At 42.5% G+C, this 21398-nt stretch overlaps 1 protein-coding gene and 1 long non-coding RNA gene across 7 annotated transcripts in view; one reads left to right on the top strand and one right to left on the bottom strand.

The window, feature by feature from the left end:
- Positions 1 to 21398, bottom strand: part of ADAMTSL1 (ADAMTS like 1) — a 786832-nt gene that overhangs the window by 34439 nt on the left and 730995 nt on the right. For all 6 annotated transcript variants that reach the window (XR_008315783.1, XR_008315784.1, XM_053294216.1 and 3 more), the window contains 2 exons: positions 15496 to 15624; positions 4244 to 4423 (listed from right to left, as the gene is read on the bottom strand). Coding sequence is in view for 4 of the 6 variants with exons in the window: in XM_053294216.1 (XP_053150191.1) it covers positions 4244 to 4423; positions 15496 to 15624 (309 nt within the window). In the remaining 2 variants the exon portion in view is untranslated. The remainder of the gene's footprint in view (positions 1 to 4243; positions 4424 to 15495; positions 15625 to 21398) is intronic.
- On the top strand, positions 4352 to 11586 carry LOC128344315 (uncharacterized). The gene is made up of 2 exons (XR_008315786.1): positions 4352 to 4401; positions 11248 to 11586. It is a non-coding gene; the product is annotated as an uncharacterized LOC128344315 (long non-coding RNA).

Raw genomic sequence — 21398 nt, 5'->3', positions numbered from 1 at the left:
TTGGTGCATCTTTCTTTGTGTTTGTATGCTAGAATGCAGGAGTGATATGGTTCTCTAACATTATGAATGTGTATGTGAGAGTTTACTTATTTGATTATATGTACATTTTAATTAACAAAGTCTGTCTATCTATCTGGGATTTATAAATTTATCAGTGGATTCGAGCTAGAGACATAACCTCTATTTTTAGGGATGATGGTTGACATCCAGTGCAGTGTTATGTGACTTTCATGCTGTGCTGCAGGGATGCTGTGTCCAAAGGCAGCAACAGAGCAGCACAAAATGGGCGGCTACACAAGCAGTGCTTCCAAAGGTTTCCCCATGTCGGACAATGGGGGAGTCTGCAGATATGCCACTTATGCAACTGCCTATTTTGCGCAGCTCCAATGCTGCCTTTGAATGGCACAGCAGCCCTGCAGCACAGTGTTAAAGATACATAGCACTGTGCTGGATGTCAGCCACCATACGTCTGACTATTAGATGCTGTGGAACAACAACAGGGAATGGATATATCACCACTGTTTTCCTGCCTGTAAGGCTCATCAAAGGATCTTTCAATAGACAGATGCCTAGTATAGATATTTCTAAGGACCATACTACAGATAAGTGCACAATAGTGCTTGATTCGCTGCTCCCTGCCCCCAAATATGTGTGTGTGTGTGTATGTGTGTGTTCAATTCGGGTAGGGAATAGGATGTGACGAGAGAGGGTTTAGAACCCTTAGCTGCCACTGTCTCAATCCAGATGGCTACACAAGGACTGCTTTTTGCCCCAGGAGGAAAGCTCCCATGGTGCAAAGGGTTAAAGCTTCTCCCATGCTTCACTTCTAATCAGATCAAGCTGCAGCAAGCTCTGTTTAAGTGGTGTAGTGCAGCCCTAAACAAACACTAGGCATTTTTTCAATCGACTTCAGGGGTTGCTGAAATTCTAAATTCAGAAAGTTGTGTACTCTGAGCAAGACTGAAAACAAGTCCCTCAATTTGTGATCAAGGGAAAAGCTTGTCCACACATGCTTGTTTGTCACTTGCTGACTTCCACACCAGGTGACGATTTGCATGCCACAGCTCCACATTTAATATCACTTTACATCATCTTGAACACAATACTTTCCAACAGAGTCAGTTCATACATTCAGCGGCTGGTCATCAAGCGTACAGCAATCAGCAGATGGATGTGTGAACCAGGCTTTTGTGTGAACCATGCCCGCAGGTTTTTGAGAAACATCTGCTTTTAAACCATAGTGCCACAGAGAGGGAACCAGAAGGGGAATCCCCAAGGTGAGCTTGCATGCTTTGCCCTGGAAGCTTGAGTCAGCAAAAATGAAAAACAAGGAAGGCATCAAGCCCTGAAAAATGAGCTCTGCCACGGCTACTTTCGTATGCTTTGGAAATCAATAATATGCACAGGCCTCTACAATGTGCACACTTCATTAGCAAATCTACAGTAGCATTTGCACAACCCAGACTGTCTTTCATCTCTCAAGCAGTAGGGAGTAAAATGGCACAAACGTGTCATTTAGGGAGGAAAATCCATCAGCAAGCACTATAACTCAGCTCTAGAAACCCATTTCCACTCGTGCTTTGGGCCTGACAATGCCTTTCCAAATCACCCAGCTAGACTCGCACTGCCTACTATCATGAAACCCAAGACAAAGTAAACTTCACCCTCCAATGAACTGAATTACTGGATGTTTTCTTTCTTTCTTTTTTTAAAGGGTGAATAGGTTTATGCATCTGTCACTGAGGTGTGAAATTGGTGGGTGTCACTTTGTGATTTACCACAGGGCTTGAGTCTGACTCTGCAACAGGAGTGTGACAGAGGATATTGCCTTAATTTGAGAAGGCTTGCTCTGGAGAAGGGCCTAGTTCTATCCTCAACCAGCATGAAAAGCTGATGTAAAATTTTCAGAATGATTGACAGTCTGCAAAGCTTGAAGCCCAGTGGAAGTGACTGCAGGGGTGCCATCTCAGATTTCAATACAAGGAAGCAAAGCGATCTCAGTGAGTGGGTGGGGAAAGTCTCAGAAAGGCTAAAAAGCACATTCGTGGACATATTCAATATCTAACTGGGAAAAAGTACTGCATTTTAAAGGCAGCTGTTGTGCTTAATCTTTTTATAAGAATGGTAGCTTTTATACACACACACAGAGTTTAGAATTAGGATGATATCCCATTATACCTCTTAAAAGCAATATAACTAAACTTAGCTACAGAAATAGAGATTGAAGCATCTTTATCTGAGAGCAGATGTTTTACAAGATTATCATCAGATTGATCCGCCAGTTTACATATTAAAGGAGCAATAAGGCGTTCCCTAGGATATAAATGGAATTTACAATGGAGAAGAATGTGTGCAACAGTTTCTGTATCTCCTGACCCACAACTACAATGTCGTTCTTCTAAAGGCACACCGTGAAACCTCCCTGCTAGAAGTGCAGATGGAAAGGAGTTAACCCTTACTCTCGTAAATATCCATCGAAACTTAGAGAAAGTGATTATCGACAGATATTTTGTGGGGGAAAGGTCCATCTTAGTTCTTATTACTCTATAAAACTCTGGAAGTACAGCCCAGTTTTCTTGGGTCTCAATATCAACAAGGCGTTGTCTCACTACTCTTTTCGCATTTGCTAGACCCAGTTCCAGCAATTGAGCTGGATCTAAGCCTAGAAAGGTGAGTTTGTTACTTACTGTAGCACACCATAGTGACTGGGGACTAGCTGAGAGAAACTCAGGAATTAAACCAACTGGTCGCAGATGTATTTTCAACCAAAAATAGATAATTAGAAGCCAGGCCTGAGATTCAATTTTTATAAAGCCAGCCTCTGTCCTTAAAGTCACATTCACTGTACATTTTGGAGTGCCAAATAAGTTCCTCAAGAACCCTGATTGGCTTCTTTCCAGAATGTCAAACCTTGAGTATGGACCTAATTGAATACCATACAATAATTGCGGAACGACCTTTGCAGTATAGAGCTTTAAAGCAGCTGGAATGAAGCCTGCACCCTGAATTCTAAAAAATCTTAAAATTAGGGTTTAAAATTATTATCAAATGCCTTTTTTTTGACGTGTATGGATTTTTGTCTTTGGCATGCATACTTGATACAAAGCTAATTATTATTATTTTAATGACAATAACCACTCACTATATAGATGCAGAACACAGGCCAGAAATGAAAGCTTTTCCTGAGAAATATGGAAGTTGAAACACAGGAAGGGGGTCTCTCTAACCTCCTTTAGTGGCACTCTTTGTGACACCAGCATTTAAGCCCCCAAGAGGTTTTACAGACAGGGCTTTTCCCCTGAATCCACTCCTGACTGGAGTGTGCCAGTCCACATATTCCCTGGATTTAACCCGACCTCCCTGCAGGCTACCAGGGACCAAGACGGACAGGGCTTTGTTTTTCTCCGAAGGGAGGCTGCGAATTCCGGCTTAGTCAAAGTTATGTCCAGGGTTAAAAAATCCTCTATTTCCAGCAGCTTTAGAAAAAAAATAATTCTGGGGCTTCTGCTTTCTCTAAAGGTGTTGATGGAGGTGCTGATGGCTATGCGAATGGACCATCTAATCCCTCGAATTAAAATGCCTCGAATCTGCTGCGAAGCATTCTCTTCAGATACCCCTAGGCATAGAGCCATGTGTGAAAAACCTCCAAGTGTTTAACACCTTGAGACATCTTAGCTTTTTATGTTTTGCTTACAAGTATCTTCTTTGTAAATTGGCTGTAGCAAGGTTCTGAAGATGTACTTTATGATATGACTCCAACAGCAGGGATTTTGCAGCTCTATAACTCAACGCAGATTCCAAGACTGCTCTGGTGTCTTTTTATCTACCCTCTGGCAGCCAAAGTATCCAGCCTTCTCACAGTAGAAGAGCTGGGACCAAGAACAAAACCTCTGCCACCTCCAGCTTTTTTGTTATAGCACTTCTGCCTCTATTCTCTGTGTTTCTTGGGAGATCCAGTGTGGTGTAATGGTTAAAGCATTCATTTCCCATGAGGCTCTCTTGATGACCTTGGGGCAATCACCCCTTCTCAACCTAACCTACTTCACAGTTTTGTTGTGAGGATAAAATTGTGAGGGAGAGAACCACGTAAACCAACCTGAGCTCTTTAGAGGAAGGTGAAGGAGATAAAAATGCAAACAAGAAATTCAGAGAAACAGGTCTGATTGCCACTGGTACACATGAACAAAACAAAAACAAAGAAATACTGCTATTCTTTTGAAAAGTAGTGTAAATTCTAGCTTACCCAGGACCAGCAGCTGTGTGCTTTCAGTCATTTCACCACGGATGTTGGCTGCCCTGCAGGAATATAACCCCTGATCAGATAGAGAGACACTTGCAATCACTAGCGATCCGTCATGCAGGTGAAGCCCAGGGCCCAGCTTGGTTTTATTCCTGAACCAGGTGAGTTCTGCTTCTGGAACACCTGAGAAGACAATACATTAACAATAAATTCAGAGAGAGAGAATGAATGAATATTGTCCATATCTGCAAGGTGTTGAAAATAACTTAAGGAATATGATCTCATTTTGTCAAAACATAAGCCTACATTGATTTAACAGGCACAGAAGGAACTTAATTAACTTGTTTTCATCACATTAAAAGTAAATATCTAGATAAGTTATTCAGTTTTCTAGAAGCATATGGAATCTGAAACATTTATCTATATTATGATTTGTATTCTACTCCATCTCTAAAGCTCTGAGTGATTCATGCAAATATTTAAAATGCTACTTTTATTTTATTTTAAAGAGAGAGGGAGGAGGAGGATCACATGAAGTGGAGCTTTCCTTATTATTTCAGGCACGCTTCCCAAATTGGGGGAGAGGTCATATTTCTAGCAGCTCTTGACGCACTAGCTGATGTGCTTTGCCAGGCTGGCCTCCCCCCCCTCCCCTTCATAGCTGTAGCTATGAAACACGTGTTGGCGTACCTAGCTTAGCTGTCTCCAAGAGGGAAGGGAACAATCCTCCAGCCGTTGCTAATCCTCTTACAGATGGCTAAAGCCAGACTGATCTCATCTGCTGATGGACTTCTTGCTGGAATTCAATAATATGGTGCAGCCTCCCAGAAGCTCTTGGTCTTCTGGCTAGTGAGGCTAGGCAGCTATCCTCTTGCCAGTGGAATTTTGCTGGGGGAAAGGGGAAGCAACTCACAAGGAGAGACTGGGCCCTATCAGGTGCCCACCTTTTGCTTCCTCTGCAGCTAATAAGAGAATTTCATTCGAGAAAACCCCCAGTTCCATGGTACCAAGTGCCCCCCCCATGCTTTTCATCATCATCATCATCAACAACAACATTGGGAAATCCAAGCAGGGTGAGATCTGCATGTGAACCCATGAGTTTCTCAATCCCCTTTAGCAACATGATAAACACGACTTTCATGTGATACTTTGGGACAGCATTATAAAGAAGACAGCATCTTCTTTCTGTAAACAGAGACTGCTCAGGGCACAGCCAGGAATAATCAATAACCCAGGGCTTCATTCCAATGTTACCTTAGTTACCGCACATCCTATTCTGTAACTGATGCTTCATTTCTCAAGCCCAACAGCTGTACAATTTTCAGGTGATTAATAAAAATCACATCACCACGTTTATGCTCACATCTCTTCATTGCAGCTGGCTACTGCCAACTCACATGAAACCAAATCCTAAAATCATGACTCTGATCAAGGTCCCACAAACAACAAAGCAGATTTTATTTGGATAAAACTAAAGGTTTCAAGATTTGGTCCAAAGTGCTGCTGGTGCAATCCACAGCTGCATTTGATACAGAACAGTATATACATCCAACAATTTCAGGACTTTTCTAACTTTGATCACCTGTACAAAAGAGTTATTGTCCCCTCCACTTGAATGTAAACATTAAAGAATCAAAACCAAATGTTCCACCTGCATGGAGCAAGCTGAATGGGAAAGAGAAGGAGGAGGGTATATGGCATTGAGCAACTACTAGGCTTTCCTGTATCCTTCTCGTGTGAGGCTTATTCCAGTGAAAGGGGTAATGAAACTGAGATCCCAGCAAGCTGGCAAGAACTTCAAACACTGCAATTTAAAGGTACAGGTGCAGATGTGGGCAAAGCTGCTACTTCATGGCATCATCAGTAGGGGGAGCAAGAGAATTTCTTCAGTACTAGCTCTGGGTTTTATCATATGTTTGTCACCTGTAGGGCTGATGGTTATAAGATACAAGGGAGAAGGCATTAAAAAGAGAGAATCGGGGTGCAGAACAGAAAGTGAATTGTTGAGAGAACCCATGGCAAGTCTCATAGTGGAATATCATGCTGTGATTTCCCCTTGTAGATCCAAAAGAGGGAGCAGATAAAAAGAAAGCTGAAGGGCCGTATCCCCAGCTGGAAGAAAGGCACGGTTCCACTAAAACCTGCTGGGCTTTTGGCCTGAGTTTTCATTCAAAAGGCACCTGTAGAAGTAATTTCCTTTTGTATTTCAGAACTATCCTTTGGTGGGCTATTATATTATATAGCAAGTAGCAGCATATTATTTCCCAGGCATTGTTCTAGCCCACGGTTATTTATTATACCTGGAGCTTGTTCTTCCTCCAAAGAGCCCAGGAAGAGCAGCTTACCTGTGACTCCCCATCCCTCCCATCTAGGCAATGTCCAGGGCTAGACCAGCTACGTTTCAGAAGTGGAACTGAATCCGGTGCCTTCAGACCCTTCTCTCATATTAGCAGCTCCTATATGAACATGCAAAGCCTAACAGTGTCTAGTCTAGCATCAGGCCATGCTAGGAATCCATTTTCAAAAGGGGCCGTGTTTTTAATTCAGGAAGGTGGAAGGCACAATGGCTCCTCCTACTGATACATTCCATTTTGAATGGAGAGACAAGCAGAGGACTCTTTAATTCCTACCTGTCCAGTGTGAATAGCAAGATAGGCTTCAAAAGAGCCCTCCCCTCATTTTGAAGGCTCTTTAGCCCCCAGCAACAAAGCCTCCCTCAGAATTCCCCCAGAATGCACCCCAGCTGCTCTTTCTCTTTTGCCTCTGTTTTGGCTCCCCTCCAATGCTCATTTTTAAAGGCTCCTCTTTTGCTGTCAGGCCATCTTCTTTACCATGTAATTCGTTTCAAGTTCCTGCAGCTTCTTTTCCAACACGTTCCCAGATCATCTCCTGAATTCCCTGCCCAACCTGCAAGCTTTCTCTCCTTGTACCTTTTCTTATTTTTTGTTTCTCAGTGTCTCTCTCTAACAACTGGGACTGTGGATTTGTTTTAGCCCTACTTACTTTCGCCCAGCAGTTCATAGAAAATGAAGTGTATACAGTAGATGTTTAGAGAAGGTGCTGCTGCTGCAGCCTTTTGCACAATATTGTGAATGATACAGACAAATATTTGTTTTGCAAGCATCCATAGCATGATTCACAAGGAATTCAGTCTTGAGTTTATAGTTTAGCAAGTGTCATAAGAACTTAAGAACAGCCCTGCTGGATCAAGCCCAAGGCCTATCTTGTCCAGCTTCCTCTTTCCCACATTGGCCCACCAGACACCTCTGAAAAGCCCACAGGCAAGAGCTACTGTTGCTCCCCTCTGAGTGGTATTTAGGGTGTGGAGCATAGAGCGTGTACACCTGAAGGTGGCCTATAGCCCTCAGACTAGTAGCCGTTGATGGCTGTTGGCTGGAGGTGGCCTATAGCCCTCAGACTAGCAGCCATTGATACCTCTGTCCTCCATGAATTTGTCTAAACCCTTCTTAAAGGCATTCAGGCTGATGGGTGTCACTACATCTTGTGGCAAAGAATTCCATAGGTTGATTATGTGCTGCGTGAAAAAGTACTTCCTTTTGTTGGTCCTAAATGTCTTGGCAATCAGATTCATGGGATGACCCCTGGTTCTAGTGTTATGAGAGAGGGAGAAAAATTTCTCTCTGTCCACTCTCTCTACGCCATGGATAATATTATACACCTCTATCATATCTTCCCATAGTTGCTCCTTTTCCATACTAAAAAGCCCCAGATACTGTAGTTTTGCCTCATAAGAAAGGTGCTTCAGGCAACCTGACCATCTTGGTTGCCCTCTTCTGCACCTTTTCCAGTTCTACAACGTCCTTCTTAAGATATGGTGACCAGAACTGTACTCAATACTTCAAATTTGGCCACACTATAGATTTGCATAAGGGCATTATAATATTAGCATTTTTATTTTCAATCCCCTTCCTAATGGCCTCCATTGGTTTTCCTTGGAGCTTAGGGAAATGAAACGACTCGGACAACAGCTGGAATGACACTGAAGGAAGAGTCGTGATGAATCCAACTGAACACGGGCTAGAACCCATTTTAGGGATTACTCCGTGATGGTGGGGGTGGTGAAGAAACACTTTTTCTCCACCTCCATTGCATCTGCTCAGTGCAGCCCAATGGAGCTGTTCCATGTAGCAAAGACATGTCTCCACACATCCCCCAGGTAATGGGGGAGGAACCATCTACAGCCTGTTGTGATCCGTTTGCTTGTCACTTTGCAGATAGTCGCTCGCATCCATGCTGATCTGGACTCCAGGGTTTTGACAGTTCCAGCAGACGTGCTTTGGGCACCATCTGGTCCTATTGTGTTGAATTCTTTTTGGTTAATACAGCCTGAGGACATGGACAAGATTCTGGGCAGTGTGTGGGCAACATCTTGTGCTCTTGACCCTTGCCCTCCGTGGCTAATAAAATCTGCCAGGGAAGGTACAGGCAGATGGTTGGAGGCTATAATCAATGCCTCAATAATGGAGGGCAAGCTACCACCATGCCTCAAGGAGGTGATGGTAATAGCATTATTTAAAAAGCCCTCCCCTTGATTCCTCCAACTTAGACAACTATAGACCAGTTTCTAACCTTCCCTTCTTGGGCAAGGTGATAGAGCATGTGGTGGTGTCCCAGCTGCAGAGGGTTTGGGATGATATGGATTATGTAGACCCTTTTCAATCTTGCTTCCATCCTGGATATGGGAGTGAAACTGCCTTGGTCGCTCTAGTGGATGACCTACGCTAGGAGCTTGACAGGGGGAGTGCATCCCTGTTGGTTCTGCTGGACCTCTCAGCAGCGTTTGATACCATTGACCATGGTATCCTTCTGGACTGCCTCTTGAGTATAGGGATTGGAGGCACTGCTTTAGAGTTGCTTTGGTCCTTTTGGGGGGAAAGGGTCCAGAAGGTGGTGCTGGGAGACTACTGCTCGGCTCTGTGGCCATTGGCCTGTGGGGTCCTGCAGGGTTTGGTTTTGCCCCCCATGCTGTTTATTTGTTATTAATTTATTTATTTAACATATTTCTATACCGCCCCAAACTTGCGTCTCTGGGAGGTTTACAACAAGATTAAAAAGTAAAACATTAAAAACAAAAACAAAAAATTTAAAAGCAAGAAGTTTAACAGCTACATGAAACCCCTGGAAGAGGTCTTCCAGGGACTTGGGCTGAGATATCAGCAATATGCAGATGACACTCAGCTCTATCTCTCCTTGACACCTGAAGCTAGGGAGGCAGTGGACGTCCTGAACTGGGGGCTGGAGGCAGTGATGGGTTGGATGTGGGCTAACAAATTGAGATTGAATCTGGGCAAGACAGAGGTACTGTTGGTCAGTAGGGGAGAGCCAATCGGGATGAGGCGATTCTATGGTTCTGAATGGGGTTGCACTCCTTTTGAAAGAGCAAGTGCACAGCTTGGGGGTATTGCTGGACTTGGCTCTGCTTTTGGAAGCTCAGATGGAGAAGATGGCCAGGGGTCTCACAGCTTCAACTAGTATGCACAGCTTCAGTTAGTATGTCAGCTGCGTCTTTTTCTTGACAAGGCAGATCTGGCCACTGTTACCCACGCCTTAGTCACGTCACAGCTGGATTACTGCAACATGCTCTATGTGGGGCTGTCCTTGAAGAATATTCGGAAACTGCAGCTAGTGTTATCTGGAGCTGCCCGCTGGGACCATATTACCCCATTTGGAAAGAGCTACATTGGCTGCCAATCTGTTTCCAAGTCGAATTCAAGGTGCTGGTTTTGTCCTGTAAAGCCCTAAACAGTTTGGGCCCTGGATACCTAAGGGACCATCTGTTCCCAAGGGTTTCTGCCTGTTCAACAAGATCATCAGAGGGGGCCCTCTGTTGGCACATGATGGCATGTGCCGACAATGAGGAAGGCTCACCTGTAGTGCATGTGGGACAGGGTATTCTCGGTCATTGCCCCCAGACTTTGGAATTCTCTCATGGTGGGTCTCCACTCCCCAGTCTCCATCACAGTTTTTAGAAAGCAAGTAAAATCTTGGCTTTTCCCCAGGCTTTTAAATGACCATTCTGTTTGCTGCTGCTTTGTATCTTATGGTTTTATTCTACATGTTCTTTAAACTTTTAATTAGATTTGTATTTTTATATTCCATTTTAATTCTTATTGTGCAGTTTTTATGGTTTTGTTCCATTTTAATTCTTATTGTGTAGTTTTTTATGGTTTTATATTGTTTTTAAATGTTTTGCAAACCACCTTGAGATTATTTTAATGAAAGGAGGAATAAAAATCTAATAAATAAACAAATTAATAATCTCTAGCAAGGAATTGGCCTTTTTCACAGCTGCCATACACCTAGTCGACACTTTCAACTAACTGTCCACCATGACTCCAGGAATGTTTCTCCTGGTCAGTCACTGACAGCTCAGACTCCATCAGTGTATATGTGAAGTTGGGTTGTTTTGCCCCAATATTGAACTGCATTGAATTGCATTTGCTATTTTGTTGCCCACTCCCCCAGTTTGGAGAGATCCTTTTGGAGCTCCTCACTATTTGTTTTGGATTTCACTAGCCTAAAGAGTTTAGTGTCATCTGCAAATTTGGCCACTTCGCTGCTTACACCAACTTCTAGATCACTTATGGACAGGTTAGAGAGCACTGGTCTGATTGCAGATCCCTGGGGAACCCCACTTTTTACTTCTCTCCATTGTGTAAATTGTCCATTTATTCCTACTCTCTGTTTCCTGTCCTTCAACCACTTAATCCAGTCTGGCATGGTTTAGTTTTATTCTGGCCTCTCAAGCAGCATGGTAGGTGTTCAAGGGGCAATGGGAATTTTTCCTAAAGTTTAAGACAGAAGAGAAACACGAGTACAGTTCAAGGGTGGAGTGTGTGTGGATCTGACTGTAGTTCCTTTTTAACTGTAATTGCCAACTAAATGGGCAACATTTCCGGCTCATTCAAAAGAAAAATTCCAAACCTAAAGTAGAAAAATATTGAGTACACTGTGTACACATTTAGTTTGTTCTCTCTGTATTCCAGCTGAACATTGCAGGTGGCCTTGCAGGTGTGTTCTGAATGTCATATAGTTCCCTCCTGATTCTCCGAAATCAATCTGACTGCACAGTACTATGGCTTGAGAAGACTGGAGGATTACGTTTAATCTGTAAACGTTCTGCTGCCAGGAACAGCAATACTGCAATTTTCTTTTGTTAATCCCAGAGAGAGCAGTAATTAACTGGGATTCCATCTCAATGTTGTGTAACAGATGCCTGACAGGACCATCTTCACTCCAGCCGAATGGAGCGTGCCTTGTAAAATGTGCAAAATGTATGCCTTGTAAAATTATAAAATAAAAAAACAGATAATGGCTGTTATCAACCATATGCTCATCATATGGTGAGTGGTATGGAAGGGGGCATTATAAGTTAAGAGCTTGTAGATAGAGAATTTATGGCCACACCAAACAAAAATTGTGAAGAAATGTATACTTTTAACCATCAGGTTAGGATTAAAGCTTCATATTAATTTTGTCAAAAAAGGGAGCAAGCTTTTTCTAAGCTCCTTTGCCAGTTCTCACAAGCTTTTCATGCAAGCAAAAGATTACCCTTTAGATTCCATGACCAGGGATTTTTGCTTTTGTGCTGTTCCCTATTCACAGAAGCTGATCTGTGATTTTCTGTGAATTCACTTCAGATACTTGAATACTGTTCATGCAAACAAGCCACTCACACAACCACTTAAATGTAAAAGAGAGCCAACAACAGAAGGTATGGAATGGCTCCAAGTTACAATGATAAATATATCTAGTATTGCAAGAGAAATGTTGGACTAGATGATCCCTTCCAGCTCTACAACTCTATGATCCTTTGGCCTGACCACTTCCTCATCCTACCTGTGATGCGCTTGGTGCAGTTCATATTAACTTCCCCACTGGTTAAATAATTTGCTCTTTCAAGTCCATGTATGTCCTAGGCCAGCCAATCCATTTGGGTACCGTAATTAAACACACATTTGTTTTCCTGGAATACAGTCCATGAAAGTGTGACATGTTCAGCACTATATTGCAGCATCCTCCTTAACCCAACAGCCACACAATAAAACAAGTGATAGTTGAGTGTGAGGTGGCCATGGAGCACAGCTCAAACATAAAAGCTTGTAGAGGACAATTGTGTCCTAATCATTTTCTTTTACTCATTGACTTGCCAATTATTCCCTTTTGCTCATGAATAAGTGGTGGTGGTGTGTGTGTGTGCGCGCACACACTCACTCTTTGTTATCCAGTTAATCTGCATACACTGGCCATGTTCCAGTGAGTAAGTTCCGCAAACACAGCCAAGAGTTTCTGATTACTTGCTACAGAGTTTGTGGTTCTTGTCATCCATACACAGCAATGGGATCTTGCTATATACACAGTTCTTTGAATTACATGCTCTGCATACTGTATGCCTGCCTGCCTGTCTATCTATACATACCAGTAGGTGAGGCCCGTCATTGACCAAGCAAAATCAATTTCTGTAGATTACACTTATAATGCAATTATAACTGCTAACTGGGCAAAGAGGCACCTTTTAACGTGGTGATTCTCTTTATTTAGCAGGGGGAGAGTAACTGACCCTCTCCACCCCCAGCACAGTACTCCTCCAGTGACTGTTGCTGGTGTGTGTCTTACATTTCTCTTTAGAATGTGAGCCCTTTGGGGACAGGGATCCATCTTTTTTAATATGTCTGTGTAAACCGCCCTGAGCCATTTTTGGAAGGGCGGTATAGAAATTGAATAAATAAATAATAAATAAATAATAAGAAAGTTCAAGGAATTAAATGTATGTCATAGAATTACATAGAAGCAAGAATGTGCTTGCAAAAAGAGCAAAGCGTAGCATAGTGGTTAGAGTAGTGGACTAGGACTGGGGAAGACCCGAGTTCAAATCCCCATTCAACCATGAAACTTACTGGGTGACTCTGGACCAGTCATGTATCTCTCAGCCTAACCTACCTCATAGGGTTGTTGTGAGGATAAAAATAACCATGTACACTGCTCTGAGCTCCTCGGAGGAGCGGGATATAAGTGTAAATAAATAAATAAATAAATATAAATAAAGGGGAAGTAAAAGAAGAGTTTGAAATATGTAGGATTTCAACTTCAAATTTAAAATAAATATGCAGTTTGATGTTGGGTTGGGGAAGGACACATCCAGACTGAAATTCGGAATCATCCAGACTGAAATTCAATAGAAGCAATTTCGTCATTTGCTAGAGATGCCCCTGATGAATTTCTGTATCTTTACAAGGCACAGTGTTTCCTGAAAAGGTCACCAACCATAGTACATGTTTAGAGAGAAATTCAACATAATCACTTGCTACAGATGCACCTGATGGATTTCTACCTGATGCACTAGGGCACAGCAAACTTTGAAGGTTGCTGTGTCCCAGTGCATCAGGCAGAAATCCTGATTTTCTTAGCAGAATGGTCTGCGAAGAGAATGCGCCATTAATACTATGCAGTAGATCTACATTCTCACAGCATCCAAGTGGATTCTAGAACCACTTTCAACCCTGGAAAGTTATCTCGTTTGGCATCAATTGCTAACACACCAGTCAAAAGTGGTATCAACAGTTGGAGAAAATGCAGAGAGCTGGATCAGGTCTTTGATTCCCGCCACCCCCACCCTAGCATCTCCAATACAAGGCTGGGAGAGACTCCTGCCTGCAACCCTGGAGAAGCTGCTGCCAGTCTGTGTAGACAATGCTGAGCTAGTTGGACCAATGGACTGACTCAGTATATGGCAACTTCCTATGTTCATAATCATAGCCAGTGAGATTGAGGATAACAGCTGGATGCTTTGTTGGGGATAGAGTTCCAATGCATCAACCTTTTGCACCGACTATCCTAATGACCACTAGGGGCATTGGGAGTAGAGGTAGCTAGTGTGGGTCTCCTTACCTGTCCCTGCTTTACCTTTACTCTATGACCCCTGCCTTGACTCCTCAGGCATTTCCTGTGATAAGTCAGAATCCTTTACTTTCCTCTTGGAGAGCAGATGGAAACATCTCTCCCCCACCCTATTCATTATGTAGCCTATAAATAGGATTAGGTCTTTCCTATCCAAAGTGTTCTTCACCAATAAATCTACTTAGTATTTTGATTATACAAGAATCTCCATGTGTCTTCTCTAAATAGCTGCAACAACTAAACTCTGCATTCTACTCTGTAACTGGAGTGGTTAGCTTCTTTAGTGCTCTACTAATGAAGCACAAAGCCCATCAAGGGTAAATTACACCCTCCAACATGCTTAATGGTTTGGGGCTGGATAACTGAAGGACTGCCTGGTCCCGATTGGTTTTGCCGACCTGACAAGGTCCTCAGAGGGGACCGTGTTCCAACACTGAGAGAGGCTTGATTGTCAAGCACACAGGACCGGACCTGCTCAGTTACTCCTGCCAGGCTTTTGGAATGTTCTGCCTGTGGACATATGGTCTTTGGCTTCCTTTGCTGCATTTAAAAAACAAATAAAGACCTTTCTGTTTGTTCAGGCTTTTGCCCCTTAGGGAGTGCTGGTATCCTTGTTAATCTTGCTGCTCTGTCTCTATATTTTATGGTTTGCTGGTTGTGCTAATGTGATTTTATTGTTCTAATGTGCTTTTTATTTCACTGCTGGTTGTTCTAATCTGATTTCATCATTGCATTTTAACTCTGCTTACCACCTTAGGATAAATTTATGAAAGGCAGTATAGAAATCTAAGAATGGGTGAATGAGTGAATTTTGACAACTGAACTGTGGAACTCGGTGGATACGGTGATGATTAATCTTTTGATTCCATGAAGAACAAAGCAAATTAAGGTGGCATCTCTGACTGAAAGTTGAGGGGAAGAACACTGAACAATAAGGGCAACAATAGCCAGCTACTCCAATTAGAGCCAAGCCCAATAGAGGCGAAGCATGGCTTACAATCATTTTCAAGTCTACCCTAAAAACATCCAAAACTTCTGCTATTTGCTGAAAGGGAATGTGTCACCAGACACTGCAGCAACGAGTCAATATTCCCCATCTTCTTGTTCTGCAGAAGCAGGCAAGAAAATAAAATGAAATCGAGGGCACAAAGCCAGGATTCTCTTCTGGAAGGATTCTTCATGCAAAGCACGCACTCTCCCACTAACCTATATAATCACTGCCAGTGCAGTATTTGAACTATCAACTAGCGTTGTTTAGTCTTGCACTGAGGCACAAGTAGAGTGCAGCAATGTAGTCTGAGTGCACAACTTTAAACACACCGTGTCACACCTCTCACCTGCAACTTGGCAGCTAATCGTCACATTTGTTCCTGGGACTGTTTTCACTGTGCTTCCAATATCAACAGTGATGTCAGGCAAGTCCTTGTTGATCAGGGTGGCTCTTGATGTCTTTATTAATGGTTTCCCTGCAAACACAATGCGTCATGGATTATAAAGCAGGTAAGGAGCAGTAGGGAGTGAACAAAATATGGGGCGTGGTTCCATCTGCTTATTTTTGCTACACCGATCCTTCCATTACTGAAAATAGTTGAAGGAACTGGTATAGTCTGCACATGATCCTGTCACTGGCAGTCTTCGAATAGGACTAGTGTTCCCCCCACCCACCACTCAGAAAAGTTAGCATCTCATTAAAAAGGGACAAGCTTAGCAGTCTAGATAAGTGTCGTGCTATATTCTTTATACTCGCCATTTTTTATATCCCTTCACTTTCTGTTTTTAATCCTTTGACAGTTGGAAGGAACTTGGGTGGATTATTACCAGTGGGATACTTCTGACAATCAAAGTGCCACCAAAAGTTGAGGGAAGCAGGGAGGAGGAGGTGCATGCATGTGATCCCAATACTTGATTGTCTGGGCAGGGAAAATGTTGGGTGGAGGACCGGGAAGTGATTGTGTGCCAGGAGTCAATCATAATTCGTCCGTGTAGGGGGCTATCACCAGTGATGTCAGATTTGATCTAGGGCAGTGGAGGGAGGCTGCCTGTGCTGACTAACTACAATTATGAGCTGCACATGATTCCCAATCCTGTGCCTGACATTTTCACTGACCAGACTGTCAAGTATTGGTTGCACATGCATTTCAACGTCTGCCACCTGAGGTTTGACGGCAATCATTCCAGTATCTTTTCTATATGCATAATATAGCTTACACTATGGAGGGTGCTTCTTTTCCAAACTAAAAAGCACCAGATGCTGTAGCTTTGGCTTATAAGAAAGGTGCTCCAGGCAACCTGATCAACTTGGTTGCCCTCTTCTGCACCTTTTCCAGTTTTACAATGTCCTTCTTAAGATACGGTGACCAAAACTGTATGCAGTACTCCAAATGTGGTCGCACCATGGATTTGCATAAGGGCATCATAATATTAGCGTTTTTATTTTAAATTCCCTTCCTAATGATTGGAATTGGCCTTTTTCACAACTGCTGTGCACCAAATCAACACTTTCCACAAACTGTCCGCCATGACCCCAAGATCTACCTCCTGATCAATGTATATGTGAAGTTGGGTTTCTTTGCCCCAATATGCATCACTTCACACTTGCTTACATTGAACCGCATTTGCCATTTTGTCACCAACTCCCCCAGTTTGGAGAGATCCTCTTGGAGCTCCTCACAATCTGTTTTGGATTTCGCTACCTGAAATAGTGATTGTACCTCAGTGCCTTTTGTGTTATTTTATACCTCGTTAAAAAGTTGAATAGTAAATAAAGTGGTGATTTTTTTACTTTAATGCAACTCCCAGGTTGATTGATTTATACAGTAATTTTTAGTATCCTTGAGGTACTACACATGCCCCAAATAGTTTGTAAAAATACTGAGAAAAGTGAGAACTTGGGCTGTTACGAATATAGAAAATATTTCCAGCCTCTATGCTCCCTTATCACAAGACATGTAAAGAGCAGGTTCTGGTTCTAGCATCTATAGACATAAAGAGTGATTACATTATTACAACAGCATTTCTGGGGTCTCCTTGATCCCTAGCACTAGAAGCGCATAGTACTTTCCGTTTCCCATGCAGTATAGTAGGCATTGGCAATACTCCTATATCGTTAGGATAAAACTGCAGTTCTAAACAATATTACAAGGGCTGTGTGTGGATGAAACACTGTAGGGCATTTAATTTAATTAGGGTTGAGCCTGACCTGTAACGTGGTGTTGCTGAACACCAAACACATTTTTAATGGTTCCCCCCACTTCTCAAATGGGGTACAATCCACCCCTGTTCCTTCTGGAGGTTAAAAATGATTTAACCTGATCATGAAAATTAATCTATTCACATTTGACACCTCACTAATAGGTTGTTTGGAGGGTACCCAGGGCCTGTTTCAAGCTTTGCACAACCGCAGCTTTGCCCAACCACAGATACTTCACTTTTTCATCCCAAGGTCCTGATAACCCATCAAAGTTATAGTTCTTTCCCCCAACCCCCAGCATCCTATCAGGGCATGTATAGAAGTGCAGGCACACAAATTCAGCATTCTTTTACGAATAATTCCAAGTACATGATCTGGAGAAGGAAATGCATGAAGGTTAGCATTGGGACAATGAAAGACACAGGCCAATATCCTAACCCCTGCATGTGCAGAGGAGGAGGAGGAGGAGAAGCAGAAGCAGCAGCAGCATGTGTACAGCTTTAAGAAACACCATTCCAGAAGCACAGATGCTCACATCCGGGAGGAAGATTTTAGCCGATTCCCCCTTCCCTCAGAAGCTCTCAGTGTGACCCAGAGGTCTCTGAGGGCTGCTTCCAGGGAGGGGTAGTAGCAAATGTCCTGCTCCCTGGTGCAAGTATCTGAGCATGAAATGCAGGGCGTTAGTGCTGCCTGCATGCATGTTTTGGCTGCATACACACAGCACTAGTTAGGATGTCAGCCAAACTGAAGTGAAATGCAATGCAACAAAGCCTTGGGGAAGAATCTGTATCCCAAGCACTCTGGCAGTTCATCTATGAAAAACAGTATGTTGATGGGCAAACTGGAGCATGCTAATTGTTCTCTTGTCTTTACAGTCTAAAAAGGTCTCTATTCTATAGTTAGGATTGTTGGAGATGGAGTTCCAGTGCATCAACCTTTTGCACCAAGCAAATATCCTAATGACCACTAGGGGCATTGGGAGCAGAGGTGGCTACTAGTAAGGGTCTCCTCACCTATCCCTGCTTGCCTCTGCTCTATGACCCCTGCTTTTACTCCTCAGGTACTTCCTGTAGTGACTCAGTCCTCTTCCTTTCCTCCTAGAGAGTCTTTCTCTCCCCACTACCTATTCATTATGTAGCTGATAGATAGGATAGGTCTTTCCTATCCCAAATGTATTTCACCAATAGACTAGTTAAGTGACTTAGACTTTACAGCAATCTCCATGTGTGTTACTTAAATAGCTGCAACAACTAAACTCTGTACTCTGTAACTGGAGTGGTAGCTTCCTTGGTGCTTTGCTAAATAATCAAAAACCCCAACAAGGATGGCTTTCAAAAATCCCCTTAAACAGGAAAATAGAGTGTATCCAAGTTATAAGTAGTACAAATGAAAACCAGTTGCATCAAAAAGCAATAGGGTAATTGAAGCTGTCACAGTAACAGTCCTGATGTCTCATGTGTGTATTCAGGGGAGCTCTGTACACACACACAGGGCTCTCTCTATAGCATTAAGTTAAGCTATCCTTATGTTTCTTGCAACCTTGAGCCTCCTATAAATCCAGCTGTGGTCTCTCTTTGGAGATTTCCAGCCTTGGGGTTCTGAAAGTTGGAGAAACTGATTCCTGTGCTGGGCAGATAACCTAAAATAGAAAGGTTGCAAAGTTCCATGAACCATATAAATGTTCCATACTGTTGGGGGCGGGTGGGGAGGCTCTAGAAACATGTCTGCCTTAGTGGGACTCCATCTAGCTTTTTTCTTCTTCTTGTATTGGGGCCAACCAACTTCCAAAAGTATCAATGTGAGAGAGATACTGAAAGCTGGCTGGCTGCATGAATATCTCTCATAAGTGGAATTGTTCATGGGCCAATAGAAGAAGAAATGGATGTTGCCATGTGATTCCACAGGCTTCAGCCCAAGACAGGAGCCTGTAATGCCTAAGAATTAATCCAGCCATAAATCTACAATGGCAGGAAGAGGAAAAGAACTGACTTGGGAAGGATGAGTGGAAGTTAAGAGAGAAGAGGAAGAATTATGGGTGGTTTAGCTGGTGGTATCAACTAAAAGCATGGAAATCTGGTTTGGTTCCTGTTCTCTCCAACAACTTTCAATTGACTCTCATTAAAATCCATAAACTGTCATGACAGCTACAATGTACTCAATGTGGAACTGGCAACATGCAAATCTGTGCAATTTGGGAGTAACCCACCAAGCACTGCTTCTGGGCAGCTTCCACTCACTTCAGTGGGCTGCACTTTTGTAGCTCTTAAATGTAAAGGAGAATCCAGCCACAAACATGTTCCATTCAGTGATGAAAAGTTCACAAAGATTTTTTGTTTTACTGGACACTCCCCAATCATGGAGGAAAAAGAGACCTCAAATATCATTTGGCCGTTTAATTTCCCTGTGGTTTTTTCTTTTTCTTTCCCCCCATGATTTCTTCATTAGATTAAATATCTGTCAGCTGCTCAGCCTATAAAAAGCAGCAAACTGCACCAAAAACAGAACCACATTTTCTTTTGGGGTCATCATGTGCTGAATTAATCAAAGAAGCCGAGTGTTTCATTTAGATCGAACAAAGCTTACCCACTTCCTCCGAAGGAAAGTTCAGCCCTCCACTCCTTTCCTCCTCACAAGTTTTGTTTTTCTATTGTGTATTATCTCATCTATACAACTTGGTGTCCAGATTCTGAATTGCTGAGTGATTGGGTATGCTGAACTCCTGCTTGACAGATGGAGGCATTCAAAACCTCTCTAAAAGTTGCTTTGCTTCTAGAAAATCTGAAGCCTACATTTATTGTTTCCATGAGAGAATGAATCCAAGACATAGACTCAGGGGCGTAACAAGGTTGGAGTGGGCCCAGAGACGAGATTTTAAAATGGGCCCCTCACTGCCTTCCTCTCCTTCTCCCAGCCCGATGTCTCTGCATGATCCAGCCAATGTTAAGCACTTTTACATATCAATTTCAACAAAAGTTAAAGTAAGCCTTTAACAATTAGCTGAAATAAATGGATTCTGTATGTCCTTAATTTTGACAAGCTCATGCTTTTTGTTTCAGCAATGTGTGAGAAATATATTTTCCTAAATAATCCCCTGACTTTTAAGACATTATTTCTGAACACTAAAAAAACCAAAACAGTATTTAATATACCTGCCATAAAATAAAAATAATGGAGAGGATTGTCTCAGTGTGCTTTCACTGAGTGAGGTAAAAACACATCCTGCACCTACATTTTAAACATAAAACCTACATTAGTTACATCCCTTATTTGGTTTTATAAAGGCTCTACCACTTTTTAATCAGACATTAACATTCCTACAATAGCATTAAAAGTAGTGTGGGGCTGCCTTTTTACGTAGTCCGGAAACTTCAGTTAGTTCAGAATGCGGCAGCCAGGTTGGTCTCTGGGGCAACCCGGAGAGACCATATTTTTCCTGTTTTGAAACAGTTACACTGGCTGTCGATATGTTTCCGGGCAAAATACAAAGTGCTGGTTATTACCTTTAGAGCCCTGAACGGCTTGGGTCCGAGATATCTTAGAGAGTGCCTTCTTTTACATGATCCCCACCGCACGTTAAGGTCATCTGGGGAGGTCCGTCTTCAGTTACCACCGGTTTGTTTGGTGGCGACTCAGAGGCGGGCCTTCTCTGTAGCTGCTCCTGGGCTGTGGAATGCACTCCCAGTAGAAATCCACAATCTGAATTCTTTATTGACCTTCAGGAGAGCCCTTAAAACCTATCTGTTTGGCCTGGCCTTCCAGGGTTTTAATTAGTTTTAATTGTAACCTGTTTTCAGGTTTTTAATTGTTCTGATTGTTTTATGGTTTTATATGATGTTTTAATTGTTAATTGATGTTTTACATTGTTTATATTTCTGTTTTAACTGTTATTGGTTTTAATGGTTTTGTTTTATTTGTAAACCAACCTGAACCATTTTGGAAGGGTGGTATAAAAATGAATGAATAAATAAATAAACAATAAAAGAAGCTGAAATCAAGACAGTCTCTGCATTAAGAATGCATTTTTGTGTGAATGTATACTTTACAAGAACT

Source organism: Hemicordylus capensis, chromosome 2 (assembly GCF_027244095.1).
Source record: "Hemicordylus capensis ecotype Gifberg chromosome 2, rHemCap1.1.pri, whole genome shotgun sequence".
In the NCBI taxonomy this organism is placed as follows: Eukaryota; Metazoa; Chordata; class Lepidosauria; order Squamata; family Cordylidae; genus Hemicordylus; species Hemicordylus capensis.
The sequence above is the reverse complement of the archived record's forward strand: the minus strand, read 5'-3'. Positions and strand labels throughout refer to the sequence as shown.